This window comes from Oncorhynchus masou, chromosome 18 (genome assembly GCF_036934945.1).
Source record: "Oncorhynchus masou masou isolate Uvic2021 chromosome 18, UVic_Omas_1.1, whole genome shotgun sequence".
Lineage (NCBI taxonomy): Eukaryota > Metazoa > Chordata > Actinopteri > Salmoniformes > Salmonidae > Oncorhynchus > Oncorhynchus masou.
The window spans coordinates 14,051,988-14,067,936 of NC_088229.1; the positions used below are offsets into that span (position 1 = coordinate 14,051,988).

Sequence of the window (15,949 nt, forward strand, 5' to 3'; positions counted from 1 at the left end):
GGTGTAATACCTCCATGGGTGTGTTCTTAGTCCCCTCCTGTGCTCCCTGTTCACCTACAACATCCTGGCCACGCACAACTCCAACACCATCATTATGTTTGCTGAAAACAAAACGGCATTAGGCCTGATCACAGAGGACGATGAAACCACCTATAGAGAGGAGGTCAGAGACCTGTCAGTGTGGTGCCAGGACAACAATCTCTCCCTCAATGTCAGCAAGACAATGGAGCTTTTCGTGGACAACAGGAGAAGGAGGGCCGAGCACTCCCCCATCCACATCAACAGGTCTGTAGTGGAACGGGTCGAGAGCTTCATGTTCCTCAGTTTCCACATCACTAAAGAATTAACATGGTCCACACACAGACACACACCAACACTGTCGTGAAAGAAGGCACGACAACACCTCTGCCCCCTCAGAAATCTGAAAAGATTTGGAATGGGCCCTCTTATCATCAAAAAGTTCTACAGCTGCACCATTGAGAACACCTTGACTGCCTGCATCACCACTAGGTATATATCAATGATGTCGCTCTTGCTGCTGGTAATTCTCTGATCCACCTCTACACAGACGACACCATTCTGTTACATCTGGCCCTTCTTTGGACACTGTGTTAACAAACCTCCAAACAAGCTTCAATGCCATACAACTCTCCTTCCGTGGCCTCCAACTGCTCATAAATGCTAGTAAAACTAAATGCATGCTCTTCAACCGATCGCTGCCCACACCCACCCACCCGACTAGCATCACTGCTCTGGACGGTTCTGACTTAGAATATGTGGACAACTACAAATACCTAGGTATTTGTCTGGTTAGACTGTAAACTCTCCTTCCAGACTCACATTAAGCATCTCCAATCCAAAATGAAATCTAGAATCGGCATCCTATTTCGCAACAAAGCCTCCTTCACTCACGCTGCCAAACATACCCTCGTAAAACTGACTATCCTACCAATCCTTGACTTCGGTGATGTCATTTACAAAATAGCCTCCAACACTCTACTCAGCAAATTGGATGTAGTCTATCACAGTGCCATCTGTTTTGTCACTAAAGCACCAAATACAAAATGTCAGAATAATAGTAGAGAGAATAATTTATTTCATCTTTAATTTCTTTCCTCACATTCCCAGTGGGTCAGAAGTTTACATACACTCAATTAGTATTTGGTAGCATTGCCTTTAAATTGTTTAACTTGGGTCAAATGTTTCTGGTAGCCTTCCACAAGCTTCCCACAATAATTTTGGTGAATTTTGGTCCATTCCTCCTGACAGAGCTGGTGTAACTGAGTCAGGTTTGTAGGCCTCCTTGCTCGAACACGCTTTTTCAGTTCTGCCCACAAATGTTCTATAGGGTTAGCTGTCATCAACAAACTTGATGATGGTGTTGGAGTCGTGCATGGCCGAGCAGTCGTGGGTGAACAGGGAGTACTGGGGCCGAGCTCCCTGCCATCCAGGACCTCTATACCAGGCGGTGTCAGAAGGCCCTAAAAATTGTCAAAGACTCCAACCATAGACTGTTCTCTCTGCTGCCGCACTGCAAGCGGTACCGATGGAACCAATAGAACCCTGAACAGGTTCTATCCCCAAATCATAAATCTACTAAATAGACAACCAAATAGCTACCCGGACTATCTACATTGACCCTCTTTGCACTAACTCTTTTCACGTATCACATACAGTGCCTTCAAAAAGTGTTCACTCACACCCCTTCACTTTTCCACATTATATTGTGTTACAGCCAGAATTTAAAATGTATTAAATTTAGATTTTGTGTCACTGATCTACACACAATACCCCATAATGTCAAAGTGGCATTTGTTTTGAGAACATTTTCTAAATGAATAAAAAATTAAAAGCTCAAATTTGGTGGTGGAAAAAGTACCCAATTGTCATACTTGAGTAAAAGTATAGATACCTTAATAGAAAGTTGCTCAAGTGAAAGTCAGCCAGTAAAATACTGCTTGAGTAAATGTCTCAAAGTATTTGGTTTTATATATACTTAAGTATCAAAAGTAAATGTAATTACCTTTTTCAAGTCCTTTCCTTTTCCCAAAGTTTTTTTCAAACAACTTAATAGGAATTTTTCTTCATTTCTGTGGAAAGGGAAACCCTCCAGAGTGAAACTCATAACTTTATGCAAACCATACTCAGAAGGACTTACTCTACCTGACTTCCTGTTGTATTACTGGCCAACTGAGTTAAAGGCTGTGTGGGTATGGCAAAATACAACAACAAGTTCACCCTCTTGGAGACAGATGGAGGAGTGTCTGACCCCTGTTACATTGGCATCTATACCTTATATTAATCGACCTAAAGCTTTGCTAGGTCTCATAAACAACCCCTTCATTAAAAATACTTTAAATATATGGATGGAAGTCTGTAAACAAACAGAAGGGCTTAGATCTATATATGAACAAACACCTTTCTATAATAACCCCATCTTTCAACAACTGGCATCTCATTTCCAGTTACCTCAATCTCATTTCTTCAAGTACCTACAGGTTAGGCATTATATTGCCACTCAGCAGGGAGGTAGGATTCAGCCTATGAGTAAATCTATAACTGATCAACTGTGGCTGGAAAGGAAAGGGCTGAAAGGTTTCATTTCTTACACGTACTCTAGACTTCAAGCTCTGTAGGGAAACAATTAACATTTGAAGGCTTGCATGAAGTGGCATGATGACCTTGGTCTCATTGTTGAGGATGAGAAATGGGGAAAACTCTTTTTAGATGTTCAGCGTCTTTCATCTAACACAAGGCACAAGTTGATGCAATTCAATATTTTACATAGGGTCTACTTTACACCAGAGAGACTGTATAAGATCAATTGTAAATATTCAGCATTTTGCCCAAGGTGTGAAACGGGGGTGGGTATACTGATGCATATGTTTTTGTCCTGCCTGAACTAAGCAAATATTGGAAAGACGTTATTCAGATCTTATCACAGGTCACTACTATGATGGTACCACTAAATCCTTCCCTTATTCTTCTTGGAGACTTGGAGACTGTTCTACCAGTTGATATTTGTAGCAAAACCAGATTCATTAAATTGGAAGTCATTGCAGCCAATAAATGCACAGCTATTATATGGAAGAGTGGCACTCTGCCAAGCAAGCAGATGTGGCTAAAAGATCTAACTTCCTATATTCCATCTGAAAAAAATAACATAAAATTTACGAAATAAACCCTTTGAATTTCCTGATGTCTGGGGGACTTTCAGCAGTTTTCAGAGACGTCACCTTAGCTGCCTCATTACTACTTCCTTCATTAATCTATTATTATTAGTTGTTTTTTGAATAGTTTATTTTCTAGCATGGAATGTGAAGGTCATTCTGTGTCTTTTTGTTGTTAATCAGTGAAGCTAATACCAGGAGGGGGTAGGTTGGTGAGGGAAGCATTTTGTGTCCCCATGTAGCATGGTGTTTTGTGTAGGTGGAAGGAATAATGGGGCATAATCTGTGTCATATTTTGCTGGTTGTAAAATTGTAAAAAAAATAAAAATAAAAAGCCAATAAATATATTGTAAAAAAATAAATGTAATTGCTAAAATATACACTACTGGTCAAAAGGTTTAGAACACCTACTCGTTCAAGGATTTTTCTATATTTTTACTATTTTCTAAATTGCAGAATAATAGTGAAGACATCAAAACTATGAGGTAACACATATGGAATCATGTAGTAACCAAAAAAGGGTTAAACAATTCCAAATATATTTTAGATTTGTAAGGACAGACGCGGGAGACGAGAAGCAAGTACAGGGAGTGAACATTTGATGAAACAGCGGACATATAACAAAACAAGAACAGCGTCAGGACAGGGGGAACAAAGCAGACAGAACCATTTTCTTGTTTTAAAAAATTTATGGATAGCCAGGGGCATACTCCAACACTCAGACATTATTTACAAAAGATACATTTGTGTTTAGTGAGACCACCAGGACAGAGGCAGTAGGGATGACCACGTGTTCTGTTGATAAGTGGGTGAATTTTACAATTTCCCTGTCCTGCTAAGCATTCACATGTAACAAGTACTTTGTATGGAGTAAAAAAATACAATATTTTATTTAGGAATGTAGTGTAACGGTTTTCTTTATGTGAAGGAGAGTCGGACCAAAATGTGGCGTGGCTATTGAGATTCATGTTTAATAAAACAAAGGAAATACTAATCAATACAAAAACGTACCGTGAAAACCAACACAGCATAAACTGGTGCAAACTAACACAGGAACAAGGACAATTACCCACAAAACCCAACACCAAACAGGCTACCTAAATATGGTTCCCAATCAGAGACAATGACTCACACCTGCCTCTGATTGAGAACCATATCAGGCCAAACATAGAACTAGACAAACTAGACATGAAACATAGAATGCCCACTCATATCACACCCTGACCAAACAAAACATAGAAACATACAAAGAAAACTATGGTCAGGGTGTGACATGTAGAGAGGTAAAATAGGTCAAAAATATAAATAGTAAAGTAAATTACAGATACCCCAAAAAACGACCTAAGTAGTACTTTAATGTATTTTTACTTAAGTACTTTACACTACTGCTAAAATGTATTGAGTCAATAAGTGATGGACCCCTTTGTCAAGTCAAGCCTAAATAAGTTCAGGAGTGTGCTTAACAAATCATATTAGTTGCATGGACTCATTCTATGTTTAATAATAGTGGTAAACTTGATTTTTCAATGACTACTTCATTTTTAATTTTACCTTTATTTATCCAGGCAGGTCAGTTAAGAACAAATTCTTATTTTCAATGACAGCCTAGGAACAGTGGGTTAACTGCCTGTTCAGGGGCAGAACAACAGATTTCCGGTTACTAGTCCAACGCTCTAACCACTAGGCTACCACTAGTATCTGTAAGGTCCGTCGATCTAGTAGTGAATTTCAAGCACAGGTTCAGCCACAAAGACCAGGGAGGTTTGTCAATGCCTCGCAAAGGGCACCGTTTGGTAGACGTGTTAAAAAATAGTGAAGTTATTCATTAGGCTTTGGATAGTGTGTCAATACACCCCATCGCTACAAAGACACAGTGCCTTGCGAAAGTATTCGGCCCCCTTGAACTTTGTGACCTTTTGCCACATTTCAGGCTTCAAACATAAAGATATAAAACTGTATTTTTTTGTGAAGAATCAACAACAAGTGGGACACAATCATGAAGTGGAACGACATTTATTGGAAATTTCAAACTTTTTTAACAAATCAAAAACTGAAAAATTGGGCGTGCAAAATTATTCAGCCCCTTTACTTTCAGTGCAGCAAACTCTCTCCAGAAGTTCAGTGAGGATCTCTGAATGATCCAATGTTGACCTAAATGACTAATGATGATAAATACAATCCACCTGCGTGTAATCAAGTCTCCGTATAAATGCACCTGCACTGTGATAGTCTCAGAGGTCTGTTAAAAGCGCAGAGAGCATCATGAAGAACAAGGAAAAACATCAGGCAGGTCCGAGATACTGTTGTGAAGAAGTGTAAAGCCGGATTTGGATACAAAACATTTCCCAAGCTTTAAACATCCCAAGGAGTACTGTGCAAGCGATAATATTGAAATGGAAGGAGTATCAGACCACTGCAAATCTACCAAGACCTGGCCGTCCCTCTAAACTTTCAGCTCATACAAGGAGAAGACTGATCACAGATGCAGCCAAGAGGCCCATGATCACTCTGGATGAACTGCAGAGATCTACAGCTGAGGTGGGAGACTCTGTCCATAGGACAACAATCAGTCGTATATTACACAAATCTGGCCTTTATGGAAGAGTGGCAAGAAGAAAGCCATTTCTTAAAGATATCCATAAAAAGTGTCGTTTAAAGTTTGCCACAAGCCACCTGGGAGACACACCAAACGTGGAAGAAGGTGCTCTGGTCAGATGAAACTAAAATTGAACTTTTTGGCAACAATGCAAAACGTTATGTTTGGCGTAAAAGCAACACAGCTCATCACCCTGAACATACCATACCCACTGTCAAACATGGTGGTGGCAGCATCATGGTTTGGGCCTGTTTTTCTTCAGCAGGGACAGGGAAGATGGTTAAAATTGATGGGAAGATGGATGGAGCCAAATACAGGACCATTCTGGAAGAAAACCTGATGGAGTCTGCAAAAGACCTGAGACTGGGACGGAGATTTGTCTTCCAACAAGACAATGATCCAAAATATAAAGCAAAATATACAATGGAATGGTTCAAAAATAAACATATCCAGGTGTTAGAATGGCCAAGTCAAAGTCCAGACCTGAATCCAATCGAGAATCTGTGGAAAGAACTGAAAACTGCTGTTCACAAATGCTCTCCATCCAACCTCACTGAGCTCGAGCTGTTTTGCAAGGAGGAATGGGAAAACATTTCAGTCTCTCGATGCGCAAAACTGATAGAGACATACCCCAAGCGACTTACAGCTGTAATCGCAGCAAAAGGTGGCGCTACAAAGTATTAACTTAAGGGGGCTGAATAATTTCACGCCCAATTTTTCAGTTTTTGATTTGTTAAAAAAGTTTGAAATATCCAATAAATGTCGTTCCACTTCATGATTGTGTCCCACTTGTTGTTGATTCTTCACAAAAAATACAGTTTTATATCTTTATGTTTGAAGCCTGAAATGTGGCAAAAGGACGCAAAGTTCAAGGGGGTGGAATACTTTCGCAAGGCAAGTATCCTTCCTAACTCAGTTGCCAAAGAGGAAGGAAACTTCTCAGGGATTTCACCATGAGGTCAATGGGGATTTTAAAATGTTTACATTGTTTGATGGTTGTTGTGATATGAGAACTGAGGATGGATTTAAAAAAAAATTGTTGTTACTCCACAATACTAACCTAATTGACATAGTAAAAAGAAGGAAGCCTGTACAGAATACAAATATTCCAAAATATGTTTGCAACATGGCACTAAAGTAATACTGCAAAATAAATGTGGCAAAGCAATTGAGGTTTTTGTCCTGAATACAACGTTTTATGTTTGGGCAAATACAATACATTACTGAGTACCACTCTCCATATTTTCAAGCATGGTGGTGGCTGCATCATGTTATGGGTATGCTTGTAATCATTAAGGGCTGGGGAGTTTTATTATAAAAATTAAATTGGATGGAGCTAAGCACAATCCTATTGGAAAACTAGGTTCAGTCTGCCGTCCAACAGACACTGGGAGATTAATTCACCTTGGACAATGACCTAGAACACAAGGCCAAATCTAAGCATTTCACTTTTAGTCTACACCTGTTGTTTACGAACCATGTCACAAATACAATTTGATTTAATAAGTGAAACCTTCTAGACTGAGAACATAAACTGTGACTTGTCACTGAAAGTCTGCAACAAGAAAACAAGACATTCCTTTTGTGATCAAATTGTAAAAATCTTTTATTGCATCCTCAGAGTTCTTCATCGACGGGCTTGGGATCCTCCACATAGCTTCCTGTGATGACATCATCATAAACCATGCATCTAAGATCAAGTTGCCATGGGGCAAGTCGCACAGTGAGAAGGCCTACGCCAAGTTCCGCTACTCCTCATCGGATACTGTCCAAATAAAAAATTCCCTTTTTTACTTCAAGAACAGACTCAAATGCATGTCTAGTAACTGAAACAGGTTCTACAAGCTATCACTTGAGGTTTTAAAACTGAGGTTTTTATTTTTGTTACACTGAGCAGCCATTTTTTGTCATCACCAACAGAGGTGTCATGCCCATCGGGGGCACAAGGGCATGTTCCCCCCTCGGATTATATTTTGTGTATGTAATTGTTTCTCTGTATTACTACTAGCCACCAATGATTTTTATGAGGTTGGCTTTAGCTAATTCAGATTGGGAACCTCTCCCCCAACCTCATAACTAGCTAACAACGAGAAGCCATTTCAGGATTTCAATCAAGCTAGAGTAGCTGGCATGCCTGCTGACAAGGTTTGTATACTTTAGAAAAGAACGCAATAACTAAATGCACTGAATAAGACTCATATTCCTTTCAATCTTTTACCCAGGTTTTAGCAGAGATTCTGAGAATAATATGTATCACCAGTCAGGAGAATACAGACTGCTCAAGAGGGTATGCTAAGTAACCAGTAAAATATACATATTTTTTAGATATATGAAGCGTAATGATTATAGATGGCAGGAAAAAGCTGTTTCGGGTTTTAAGAACAAATGTAAAATGTCCAAATCAAATCAAATTTATTTATATAGCCCTTCGTACATCAGCTGATATCTCAAAGTGCTGTACAGAAACCCAGTCTAAAACCCCAAACAGCAAGCAATGCAGGTGTAGAAGCACGGTGGTTAGGAAAAACTCCCTAGAAAGGCCAAAACCTAGGAAGAAACCTAGAGAGGAACCAGGCTATGTGGGGTGGCCAGTCAGGTAATCCTGGGGCATGGTCCTAGGGCTCAGGTCCTCCGAGAGAGAGAAAGAAAGAGAATTAGAGAGAGCATATGTGGGGTGGCCAGTCTTCTTCCGGCTGTGCCGGGTGGAGATTATAACAGAACATGGCCAAGATGTTCAAATGTTCATAAATGACCAGCATGGTCGAATAATAATAAGGCAGAACAGTTGAAACTGGAGCAGCAGCACGGCCAGGTGGACTGGGGACAGCAAGGAGTCATCATGTCAGGTAGTCCTGGGGCATGGTCCTAGGGCTCAGGTCCTCCGAGAGAGAGAAGGAGAGAATTAGAGAACGCACACTTAGATTCACACAGGACACCGAATTGGACAGGAGAAGTACTCCAGATATAACAAACTGACCCCAGCCCCCTGACACATAAACTACTGCAGCATAAATACTGGAGGCTTAGACAGGAGGGGTCAGGAGACACTGTGGCCCCATCCGAGGACACCCCCGGACAGGGCCAAACAGGAAGAATATAACCCCACCCACTTTGCCAAAGCACAGCCCCCACACCACTAGAGGGATATCTTCAACCACCAACTTACCATCCTGAGACAAAGCTGAGTATAGCCCGCAAAGATCTCCGCCATGGCACAACCCAAGGGGGGCGCCAACCCAGACAGGATGACTCCCGGACGAGGGACATAAACCCCCAGCCATCCTCATGTACTTTGTACCCCCTCTGATTCTTGGTCACCACCACAGCATTCGTTGTGGACACAGTGAATGTGTGGAAACAAACATTGAAAGTGAAGAACCAAGCCAATGAGCATCTCCTTTGTCTGTGCTCCTTCGTCAGGCTTTGGTCAAGGTGTGTTTCCAGCGTAGAGGATGGTAGAGACGTGATCTTTCTATATGTCCCATTATGACATCTGTGAGCGCAGGGGCAGCACCATTGAGGCAAAAACATTTATTTATATATTTTTTGGTCCTTATGAAACTGGTATGCTTTTTTACTTATTTTCTTTAACCAAATGTGGTCTTTAATGCAGGGACGACCGACAAGTTCCTTACTTTTTCCCCCTTCCACTTGCCTCTTCCATTTAATGCTGCAATTAGTTGGTTGTAATTTTGGGTTGAGCAGACATATTTTTGTTAGCTGCATGTGTGACAACTCCACCAGTCCTATTTATGACATAATTGACAAAGATTATACCTTCTTATTTTATCAATATATTTTTTTATATTTTTTTTTAGCAATTAGTATATTTGAGTTTAACCAATATTTGTTGTATTATTTGTTCTGTCTTTTCTGGAGGACTAAACTGAAATTGCAACCAACTTTCTATGGCTTGTTTTAAAAAGAACAATATTTTGAAGATTAGAATGATATTCAAATAACCGAAAGTGAGAGGTGGTAGTCTGAATAAAGGGAAAAGGTCCATTCTTGAACATGGGGTGAGACATTCTTACTAATTTGCTAGCGAACCAGTTCGGATTTAAGTATAACTTTTGTATGACTGACGCATTTAGTGAGAGGTCTAATGCTTTAAAATGAATCATTTCTGCCCTCCGAATTCATTTTCATTATATAAATAGGCTATTTTAATTGTGTCTGGCTTGCCATTCCAAATAAAATGTCATATTTTTTGCTTATATCATCTAAAAAAAACAGGTCGCTAGGTGTAGACAAGACACTATTGTAAAGTGGCTGTTCCACTGGATGTCAGAAGGTGAATTCACCAATTTGTAAGTCGCTCTGGATAAGAGCGTCTGCTAAATGACTTAAATGTAAATGTAATGTAAAAGACCATAAGCAAATAGGCAAACTGGGATATGTTTTTAAGTTTTACATTTTCTTATTTTACTACTTCTGTTGGCAAACAGAACAGAACTAACAGTGGTGTAAAGTACTTAAGTAAAAATACTTTAAAGTACTACTTAAGTTTTTTTGGTGTATCTGTACTTTACTAATTATATTTTTGACTACATTCGTTAAGAAAATATTGTACTTTTTACTCCATACATTTTCCTTGACATCCCAAAGTACATTTTGAATGCTTAGCAGGACAGGAAAATGGTCCAATTCACTGCCTCTGATCTGGCGGATTCACTAAACACACATGCTTCGTTTGTAAATTATGTTTAAGTGTTGGAACGTGCCCCTGGCTATCCATAAATTAAATAAAAACTAGAAAATTTGCTTTGCTTAATAAGGAATTTGAAATGATTTATACTTTTTCTTTTACTTTATTTTAGCAATTACATTTACTTTTGATAACTAAGTATATTTTCAACCAAATACTTTGACTTTTACTCAAGTAGAATTTTATTGTGTGACTTTTACTTGAGTCATTTTGTATTAAGGTATCATTACTTTTATTAACATATTGGGTACTTTTTCCACCACTGCAAACAGAAAGGGTGCATACTGCGAATGAATGTTTTGCTCACGAGCATAATTCATTGGCTGAGCCCTCCTGGTGACCTGGAAGAAGTCCCACCTAGTTGACTGCTTTTAAAATGACGGAAGCACTCAAGGGCAATGTCCATGCCAAAACAGATTTTATCAATCTAGAGTCCTCTAACTAACTATGGTATTAACAGACTCTGCCAAAGTGTGAGTCATGCCATAGTACTGAAGTGTAAGGTCTTCTCCCTCCTGATTACTTTAATTACCTGACTTAAACCCTCTTGCTCTTTGAGGAGCATATGATATCCTTCCACTCATACTCTGGACAAAGTTATCACTGTTCAATATTTACGTGGCAAACCTGTCTATCATGGGGTTTGCCAATTTAATGGGGCGACAGGTAGCCTAGTGGTTAGAGTCTAGTGTTTAGAGCGTCGGACCAGTAACTGAAAGGTTGCTAGATTGAATCCCGAGGTGACAAGGTAAAAAGAAAACTGTCGTTAACTCACTGTTCCTAGGCCATCATTGTAAATAAGAATTTGTTCTTAACGGACTTCCCTAGTTTAATAAAACATCATGGTCTGTTTATGGCTCCCTATATAGTGCAATGCTTTTGTATAGGAAATACTGTGCTATTTGGGACACATCCATGGTCTGAGATCACAATATGAACTTTACTTTATGGAGACTGACATTCTGAATATTGTCCTGAATTCATGCCATCCAAACATCTTTTCATCTAGCTGCAGCTCTTCCAACCAATCAAAGACTTACTTCCTTTGAAATGAAATGTAGGTTTACCTATAATATGCTTTTCTATTTTTGCACTCTTCATGAAAAGCATTTTGATTGATGAATTTCATGAACTTGCTGTCTTTTTTTATACAAAGAACTGTAATGATCTGTTTGTATTGCACTCCTGTAAGTCGCTCTGGATAAGAGCGTCTGCTAAATAACTCAAATGTAAATGTAAATAATCATGGACACCTACCAGAGCATGATGTCCTGCCAATGTAATAATGATAAATCCAGGCAGGTCACCCATGATACAATTCAGTATTCAACGTGATATAGATGAATGTATTCTCTTCATGATGAATTCAAGCAGTCATACTTTTTCTATTATTTTGCATGAATGTTAGTGAAACTGTGTGATATCTCCTTACATGCTGCCGTTATACTATTTGACCACAAGGTGGAACCAGAGACCTGAATAATGATTGTCTATAGAAATCTAGTACTGTTTTGTCCCTAATGTCAAGTTCAGTTTTCTACAGTTAAATTATGAAAATGTATATTTTTTATTATTAAAATGTAATGGTTAAGTTTATGGACCTGATTTTGAGGAATCGCATTTTCCGTTTCTCCTGTTATACTGTAGGTTGCAAACTGTATGAATTCTTCTCGACGAAGTAGAGTAATGACCGAGAGGTGCATGGATTCTATTCACTGTTATAAAACCAAAAACCTCCATCAAAAACAACCAAAAACATCATTGATCACACTCAATATTCTAGCTAAGTCCTGGAATCATCTACTGCTGTGGGGAGTAGTTGTAGCCGTAGTAGGGTTATTTTGACCATGAGAGAATATGGCTAGTACGTAAATGCTGAAATCCGAGATTGATTTGAGTCTGTTGTTTGTTATTATAAAATGGGTGGTTCCAGCCCTGAATGCTGATTGGCTGACAGCCGTGGTATATCAGACCGTATACCACAGGTATGACAAAGCCATTAATTGTTCTGCTCTAATTACGTTGGTAACTAGTATAAACTAGCAATAAGGCACCTTTGGTTGGTGGTATATGGCCGATATACCACGGCTAAGGGCTGTATCCAGGCACTCCGCTTTGCGTCGTACATAAGAACAGCCCTTATCTGTGGTATATTGGCCATATATTGGCCATATACCACACCCCCTCTGGCCTTGTTGTTTAATTGTATATCATGTCACAAGTCTATACGCTGTACCATTGGCAAAACCGAGCAACATCACTTGTGGTTAGTTGGTAAAGAGTTGCTCCTTGTACGATTGAATATGATACTGGGTGAAATAGGCCTTCTGTTATTTTATTTGAGGTCCTAATTTGCGGTCTTATTTCCATTGTACGATGAGTGGTTTGGTCACATGCACGCTATGTGTGTGTGTGCGTGTCTAAGTTATAAATTAGTTTGGTGTGTTTGTGTGTGTTGGCGTGAGTGGAGTGGAATTGAGGTCTGCTAGAGAGATATTGTCGCTTTCATAAACACCTGGCCAGAGTGAGTGTTGTGTACCACCAGGCACTTTAATTGAAGTGGGCTACTTCCTTCCTGCATGCCTGCCAAATAGTAAAACACTCCTTGAGCTTTTTAAAGGAAGAAAACCTGAAGGGGGCTACTGTGTAGAGGGTTCTTTGAAATATGCCATGGTTAACATGAATAACTTCCATGCATGGGCATCCAACAACAAGTAAGCAAATACCTAGTTTGTTTGGTTTGCCCTGTGTTGAACTCCACATAGGGTTTTGCCACAGGGTTTTATCATGTGAAGGTAATAGGATTATGTTGTACAGGGATGGGGAAACTTCAGTCCTCTGGGGCCAGAGTGGTGTCACACTTTTCCCCCATCCCTAGCTAACACAGCTGATGAAACCAATGGCATTTTAAACTGAAGATCATGATTAGTTGATTTATTGGAGTGAGGCGTGTTAGCTCGGGCCAAAGTGTGGCATTGATCAGGCCCCCGAGGACTGGAGTTGCTGATACCTAGTGTAGCACTATGCAACCTCTAGTCCAGGGCTCGAGGATGTGGGGGAAACACTGTTCTAGACTATGCTGGTACCACTAGAAAGGCCCTGTGACAGCTCAACATCCAGTATGCTAGTGCAGAACGCTCACAGTTCTAGGCCTACTCACAAGATATCAACTGTCATTTTTTGAAGACTTCTGAGGCAAATCAAGTACAGTATGTGTCACGCCCTGATCTGTTTCACCTGTCTTTGCGATTGTCTCCACCCACCTCCAGGTGTCACCTGTTTTCCCCATTAGTCCCTGGGTATTTATTTCTGTGTTCCCTGTTTGTCTGTTGCAAGTTCGTCTTGTCAAGTCAACCAGCGTATTTTTTTGTGCGCCTTCTTTTTCTTATCGCTCTTTTGCTAGTCCTCCAGGTTTTTGACCCTTGCCTGCCTTGACTCTGAACCCGCCTGTCTGACCATACTGCCTGCCCTGACCTTGAGCCTGCCCGCCACTCTGTACCTCCCGGACTCTGACCTCTGATCTTTTGCCTGGCCACGACCATTCTCTTGCCTGCCCCTTGGATTATAATGAATATCTGAGACTCAAACCATCTGCCTCCCGTGTCTGCATCTGGGTCTCCTCCTGTGTCCTTAATGTACGAACTTGCCATGACAGACCCAGCAAACTTGGACCAGCTCCGCCACGCTGTCTCCCTGCAAGAAGCCACCATTAGGAGGCATGAGGAGCTACTGCTGGACCTTTTGGAAGGGCTTCGTTCCATGACGGAATGCCACGACCAAAGGCTATTATGGAACAAATCAGTGCGTTAGCTCATAGGCAGCCCTCCACCTCAGACCTCCCAACCACCCAGTAATCTGTCTACTATCCTGGGCTACAGCAGTTTGGGAGCAACAATCCGCTATTTGTCATGATCTGGAAGACCTCATGGCAGAGGTGAGGAAGGTATTCGGTTCTCCGGTATCCGGGAGAGAGGTGGCCCGAAAACTACTGGAATTACTCCAAGACTCCCGTAGCGTGGCAGACTATCGCACGTTGGCCGCCGAGAGTGCCTGGAATCTGGATTCCCTATTTGATACCTTCCTTCACAGATGATCAGAGGTGATAAACGACGAGCTGCTCTGGAGTTACCGGTGGACCTCGATGCCCTCACCATTAGGATTGGTGGACGTCTACGGGAACGAAGGAGTGAGACGAGGTCTGGCCTAGGTCACACCATTCACTGTGCCTCGCTCACCTCTGAAGGAATCCGGAAGTCCCCAAACGCTGTTTTTCCGAGGCCACCCGAGCTCCCTCGAGAATCATCGACGACATGTGAGTCGAATACACCGGAACCTATGCAACTGGGAGGAGCTAGATTACCAGTAAGTTACAGAAGATAATGTTGAAAGAGTTGCAGCTGTCTTTTCTTATGTACAGTATGTGATCGAGCCCAGATACAGTGGGTAGTCTCACCACAGAGTTGACAGCTTCTCTCTCCCTCTTCTCCAGGGTCTCCCTGACCTTCTCTCGACTGGAGATCCTCTCCCAGGTGAGACCCGGCATAAGACTCATGTCCTCTCGGAAGAAGCTGCGGTTGCCGTAGTATATGGGCCCATTGTACATCAGGATCTTTAAACCAGGCGCCTCGTAGCAATAAGGAGGGAGAGAGAGACGCAGTAGTTAGGTTAACCTCTTGATACTCCCCACCCCGGATCCGGGATCGTGAATAAAGCCTCAGGCTCATTAGCATAACGCAACATTAACGATTTCTGAAAATCGCAAATAAAATGAAAATAATGCACCTGCTCTCAAGCTTAGCCTTTTCTTAACAACACTTTCATCTCAGATTTTCAAAATATGCTTTTGAACCATAGCAAATCACTAATTTGTGTAAGAATATGCTAAGCTAGCTTAGCATTTTGAGTAGCATTTAGCACGCAACATTTTCACAAAAACCAGATAACCAAATAAAATCATTTACCTTTGAAGAGCTTCGGATGTTTTCAATGAGGAGACTCTCAGTTACATAGCAAATGTTCAGTTTTTCCTGAAAGAATCTTTGTGTAGGAGAAATCGCTCCGTTTTGTACATCACATTTGGCTACCGAAACGAACCGAAAATTCAGTCACCAAAACGTCAAACTTTTTCTGAATTAACTCCATAATATCGACCGAAACATGGCAAACGTTGTTTGGAATCAATCCTCAAGGTGTTTTTTCACATATCTCTTCATTGATATGCAGTTCGTGGAAGCCTGCTTTCCCCTCAGAATCGCATGGAAAAATACCAGCAGCTGAAAAAGACGCACCAATTTCGACGGAGGACACCGGGCGGACACCTGGAAAATGTAGTCTCTTATGGTCAATCTTCCAATGATATGCCTACAAATACGTCACAATGCTGCAGACACCTTGGGGAAACGACAGAAAGGGCAGGCTCATTCCTCTCGCATTCACAGCCATATAAGGAGACAATGGAAAATGGAGCCTCAAAAA

General features: G+C 40.9%; 1 protein-coding gene across 4 annotated transcripts in view; it reads left to right on the forward strand.

Moving 5' to 3' along the window:
• Positions 1-12,079, forward strand: part of LOC135504014 (beta-1,4 N-acetylgalactosaminyltransferase 1-like) — a 27,543-nt gene extending 15,464 nt beyond the window's left edge. For all 4 annotated transcript variants that reach the window (XM_064922262.1, XM_064922259.1, XM_064922260.1 and 1 more), the window contains one exon: positions 7,388-12,079. In XM_064922262.1, the coding sequence (XP_064778334.1) occupies positions 7,388-7,596 (209 nt within the window). In that variant the 3' untranslated portion in view covers positions 7,597-12,079. The remainder of the gene's footprint in view (positions 1-7,387) is intronic.
• The last annotated feature ends 3,870 nt before the right edge of the window (positions 12,080-15,949 follow it).